This window comes from Capra hircus, chromosome 16, assembly GCF_001704415.2.
Source record: "Capra hircus breed San Clemente chromosome 16, ASM170441v1, whole genome shotgun sequence".
In the NCBI taxonomy this organism is placed as follows: Eukaryota; Metazoa; Chordata; class Mammalia; order Artiodactyla; family Bovidae; genus Capra; species Capra hircus.
In genome coordinates this window covers 37325067-37331066 of record NC_030823.1, presented here as the reverse complement: position 1 = coordinate 37331066, position 6000 = coordinate 37325067, and the positions used below count along the sequence as shown (strand labels likewise).

General features: G+C 37.7%; 1 protein-coding gene across 1 annotated transcript in view; it reads right to left on the bottom strand.

Moving 5' to 3' along the window:
• FMO2 (flavin containing monooxygenase 2) overlaps positions 951-6000 on the bottom strand; it is a 43662-nt gene continuing 38612 nt past the window's right edge. The window contains exons 8-9 of the mRNA XM_005690635.3: positions 5585-5657; positions 951-4495 (exon numbers count right to left, since the gene is read on the bottom strand). Coding sequence (XP_005690692.1) covers positions 4150-4495; positions 5585-5657 — 419 coding nt within the window. The 3' untranslated portion in view covers positions 951-4149. The remainder of the gene's footprint in view (positions 4496-5584; positions 5658-6000) is intronic.

Below are 6000 nucleotides of genomic sequence, written 5' to 3'. Positions count from 1 at the left end.
CCCCATGAGCTGCTTTCAGTCAGTGATGACAGCACAGAGACTGAAGCATTTCATTCACAGGAGAGTCAGGGCTTCTCTGATGGCCTAAAGTGTCCCCAGTGGCTCCGCCAATTCTTCTTTAGACTGCACAACAGTCTACGATGTTTCTATCCACCCATCTTCCCTCTCTCCTTCATTCAGGGTCAGACTTGCATTGCTGTTCAGTGACTCGTTCAGCCTTTTCTTGCACAGCTCTCTCTCTTTCCTCTCATGCAGTCATTTTCCTTAATAAAACCCTTGCATATTTAATCTCATTCTAGCACCCAACCTGAATTAAGTAGAATCTAATCTCAGGATTAGAGATTAGAATCTTAAAATCAATCTTAAAGGAAATCAACCCTGAGTATTCGTTGGAAGGACTGATGCTGAAGCTGAACTCCAATACTCTCGCCACCTGATGTGAACAGCTGACCCATTGGAAAAGACCCTGATGCTGGGAAAGATTGAAGGCAGAAGGAGAAGTGGGCAATGGAGGATGAGATGGCTGGAAGGCATCAACGATGCAATGGACATGAACTTGGGCAAACTTTGGGAGATGGTGAGGGAAAGGGAAGCCTGGCATGCTGCAGTCCATGAGGTCTTGAAGAATTGGACATGACTTGGCAACTGAACAACAACAATCTCAGGAGCTTTTGTTTTAACCTCATTGATCCGTGATCTGGTCATAAGGCAGACTGGACCAGAAAGTGAGGTATGTTGTGTGTAAACATATTCTCCCTCTTGGGAAATAGCCAAAAGTTCTGTACAAGGTGTTGCAGGCCAGCAGCAACATCTTCCAGGAGGAAAGACCAGTTATGAAGAAGAATCTTCTTTTGCCATCCTCATTATAATGTGACTGCTGGATTATAATTCAATTAAGCTTTGAAAATCTTTATTACTTGGAATGTTATTACATATGATGGTCCAATTGTTTTATTTTTAAAATATCTTTATTTTTCTGCAAATATGACACATTTGGCTTTGAGAGTGGAAATTCAAGGACCAATCATCTGGAGAAGAATAGTTAAAATCAGAAGTTAGTAAAAGGGAACCATCACAGGAAGAGATTTTGCAAGAAGATGGTAGCTAGCTAACATCCTTCTCAGGAGAACAAACATTGTACAGCAAGAAATTGTAAGACTGAATCTAAGGAGGAATTTGGGCCTTAGGAGTGGAAAAATTCATGGACTAATCTCTGAAAGCAGTGTTTTTTTGAGAAGCCTCAAACCAATATTTCCAAGATTTAATGTGGACAAGAATCTTCCAGAGAATTTATCAAGACTGTAGATTGCAGTGGAGATTCTAATCCAGCAGGTCTGAATTATAGTTACATTTTATTTAGGAATCTGCACTTCTAAAAACTCTCTGAGATATTCTGATGCAGAAAATGTCTCTGTGGATCATAGTTTGGAACAAACTATCCTAGATGGTTTGTTTATCTAGGATACTTTCATGTTTGAGGATGTATGGAGGCAAAGGAACAGAATTGAATGAGTCTTCCTTAATCAATCTCAGGCTCTGGATGTGAACTATTTATGTCTAAAAAATATATCAGAATACTTGGAATGATTTCAAGTGATCATCTTCTTTCTAAACATTTTCAAGAATGTAAATTGAATAACAATTTTGTCCTAATGGCATTATTCCACCCCACCCCCCCACCACCCCACTGATTCAGCATCGACCTGACAATTGATTCTCAATCTTCCACTATAGAAATAGAATAATAACCATAGTCATTTCACTGGGTAGTGGTAATGATGAGTGAGTTATGAAAAAACAATTAGGGCAAAGCTTTGCACATTACAAAGCAGGGACTGGCAAGCTTTCTGTCTTTACAAACTTTCTGTAAATATTTTAAGCTTTGTGAGCCATACTGTTTTTGTTAGCAACTACTCAACGCTGTCATTACAGCTTCAAAGCAGCCACAATCAGTGAAAAGGAATGGCTGTGTTCCGGTGAAACTTCATTGACAGATACAAGTAGTGGGCTGGTTTTGACCTACAGGCAGTAGTTTGCCTACTCTTGTTATAAAGTCTTGATAAATCCCATTCTATTATTATTACTAATATAATGACTTGTAAATGATTTTTAATAATTAGCAAGGTAATTGGTTTTTAATTGATAACTAAGTATATATACCATATACACTTTTTCAGAGGAATCTGCTTGTAGGAGCAATGAAAAAAACAAACAAACACCTGTATTTAAAGGCTGGTATCATTTCAATAGCCTTTAAAGAGGTTCCACTGACAGGATTGCCATCACCTTGTTCTGGGCACTTGAGAGAGAAATCTAGGCCAAGTGACGAGTGATGACCCCAAAGGCTTTGGAGGAATAAAAGGAGAAATTTGTCTAAATCTTGAATCTCTGACCTTTCCGCTATCTTTGAAGGTCTTGTCCTGGGCTTGTGGCATGGTTTAATCTCCCAAAGTACAATTTGTAGAAATAACGGCTGTGATGAATGTTTTATAACCAGATGTTTATCTATTATGTTGCTCAATATCTATTGACATTGAATTGCTTGTGACATTTTTGAAGTTCAGTTCTAAGCAAATGTCTGTCTCTCCTAACAAGCTGGTATGCTTGCTTTTATCAGATGACAAAGATTACATACTGTTTTGCTTTTTGCCTTGGTTATTTGTTGGTTAGAGCTAAATACAAGGTCCAATCATTACAATACTTTTCATCTACTTGGGAAATATACTTTTTTTCCCTTAACACTTGTTTTTTGAAAATGTAAATGATTATCTTTAATGTTATTATATAAGCATTTATTTTGTTGTAAATTCCTTCAAACAAATGTTAGACCTAGCTAAAATATAACCCAAATATTATAAATAAAATTAATCAGATCTTATTTGTGAGAAGAGTATTGTTTTCTATGTAAAGGACCTACAGAAGTAATACATATGTGATTATAAATAGAACTTTAGTAAGTATTTTTGTTAATAGTAGAGGTTTTTGTAAATAAGTATTATGGGGCAAGGTTATGATATTCAGTTCTGGAGTCAGGCAAACCTGAGTTCCAGTTCCAGCTCCATCACAAGATGGGTGGGCCTGGGCATGTTACCTAACTTGAGTCTCAGTTTCATAGCCTGTAAAATGGGTACAAGAGCTGCACCCATCTCACACAATTGTCATGAGAATTAAATGAAATAATATACACTGTGCACATTGGTATATGATAAGTAGTCTCTCAATACATATATGGTAAATACATATTATATGTATATAATATTATAAATATATCTATCCATCTATTATAGTATGCTTATTTTTAATTTTACAGCAGTGTCTCTATCAGAATATAGTGAAGTGAAAGTGTTAGTCGCTCACTTGTGTCCAGTTCTTTGTAACTCCATGGACTGTAGCCTGCCAGGCTCCTCTGTCCATGGAATTCTCCAGGCAAGAATACTGGGGTGGGTAGCCATTCCCTTCAGATCTTCCTACCCAGGGATCAAACCCAGGTCTCCTGCATTGCAGGCAAATTTTTTACTGCCTGAGCCACCAGGGAAGCCCTTCAAAAATATAAGACAAATGTAAGAAAAGTGGCTATTTGCTCAGCTTTTAATGTGAGGCCCTAAAAACCTGTCCGAATGTTGCTGTTTTCTAAGTCTATCTTCTCATTCTTTTTTTTCCTCCAGTATTTTTGAGTGATTCTCCATGAAGCAAATGGAGCCTGACTTAACATTTGAGAACTTTGTGACCAAATAAAGTTTGGCTAAGAGGACTATCAAGAACAACATGCAGAAATTTAAATATTTACCCATAATTTAAATTTTCCAATAATTTAAACCATGGGTGCTTTTCATTCTGTGTAATTCTACTATTTTTCCATATGGCTCTCCTTTATTCAGGCTTGGCAGCACTATTCAGCCAGTGTTACTATACTGATTTTTTTTTTTTTTTGGAGAGTCTGGTGAGCTTGAGGGAAGGATGGATGGCAAAGAAATTTCATGACACAATTTTGGTTTTATACATTTTATACCTAATTCTTCTAACTCTTTCTCTCTCTGTGTTCTTTCCAACTCTGAAATTTAGACTTTAGATTTAATATTTTTTCTTTTTTTTTCTTTAAGATGTACTGACTGCCATTAAAACTTAAAGCATTATGCTGATAGATTAAAATCACTGAAGTTGGGAAAAAAAGGCCACCACCACAGCAAGAAGCCCCAGGATTTTCAATAGGAAGGAAACTGGGAAAGTTGATGAGGTTTTGATAGCCCGTGTCTTTAAAGGCTTCAGTATCCTTCGTTTCTGGGTGAAGATGGCATTCCTGGCTCCATTCCACTGCCCAGGCCCAACCAGGCGATACTGATAGGAGTTGCATGGCCCAAAATAGAGTTTCACAGCCAATTTAGGATCTTTTAGCAAGAGAGAAAGGATGTTTGGCTTCACACCTATCTCTACAGCGAGCTCGTCCAAGTATTCGATGTAATTGGTCTGCAGTATCTGGCTATTGCTCTCTCCAAACCTTAATGTAGAAAAAAGGACAGAGTCACAAAATATTCTAAGTTATATAAGAACATTAGGTATTCAATAGCTGCTGAAAGAATGGAGAGAGGAATGAATGAATAAATGAGTTTTGAATGACTCTGGTGGCAAGTGTTAGTTTATTTCATCAGGAGACCCACATTCCAGATTGAGAGTAGGATATAAAATAAATAAGTATGAATTTGTGGAAGTTCTAGGAATGTGATGGGGTTTATAACCATTATTATTATTTGGTATTCAGCAAGCAGCTACAAATCTTCTGGCAAGTAAAACTAGTCAGGATGGTTGCAAAGATTCACCAGATTACAGATGAAAGTGTAGCTCGATGTCTTGCACAGAAGAGATGCTTAATATTTTCTTGTTAAATTATTAAAGTATCTGGCACTCTGGTTGGCATATAATAGATAATTGAGAACTTGAAGAGATGCTTAATATTTTCACGTTAAATTATTAAAGTATCTGGCACTCTGGTTGGCATATAATAGACAATTTAGAACTTGAAAGTAAGATAATCCCTACATGTGATATAAGGCCCCCGAGTAAACCTTCCAATGTACTTAATCACCTATGGCATTTTGTGTATGGAATGGATTCTTAATGGGTCCTTAAGATCACTTAGGGATTCTGCTGTGTCACAAAGTATAAATCCTTGACTTTCATTCCATACCAACTCCTTTCTAATTTGCTTTGATGGGAGTTCCCCCAGCTAACTTTCCAGAGATCCTCAGGCTGCTGTCACCACCAGTGCCCCATCCCATTTCCTCTTTGCCACAGAGTGTGAGAAGATATAGAATCTAGCACAGGCATCATACAAAGCAAATGAAAATACGTCAAGGAAAAATGTTCTCGTTTGGTGAAATGACTATTTTTAAGAAGTTGGATCTTAAACTAGCATATATAAGAATCACCTTGGAAGAACACAAAAATACGAATTTCCAGTCTCACCCAGATTTTGATTAAGCTGGTCTGGGTTATGTCCCAGGAATCTGCGTTTTTAAGAAGCAGCTAGGTGATTCTTGTGACCAGTTCAATACTGTTCTATGTAAAAAATTAAAAAAAAAATCCTTACATGTCAATTCTTTTTTTATTCCTCTTGATAATGTCTTCCATCATAGTTCTCTCTGAGGGCAAGGTACATAAGCCTAGAAAATAAAAGGTTGGTTGAGCAGTTGGTTTGAATCAGTATCATTGCTTTCTCTACTAATTGATTCTTACATGTAACTTTTGGCCACTGACCCATGTTAAACCAGTCAGGGAGGCTGTGCTGTTGAACTCCAGCATGTGCCACTCACATTGAGTTCTGTGTGATGTTGTCCAGGATTCACCAGACTACACCATGGACTCTGAGGTGGGGTGGTGGCAGTTAAGAGGGGAAGCTGAAGAGGGAAAGTGAGCCTAAGAAGTCAAAGAGCTGTGCCAGGTGGCTTGAGCTCCATTCTGAAGGTGGTGGGAAGCTGTGGGAAGTGACCTGATCAGGTTTGCCTT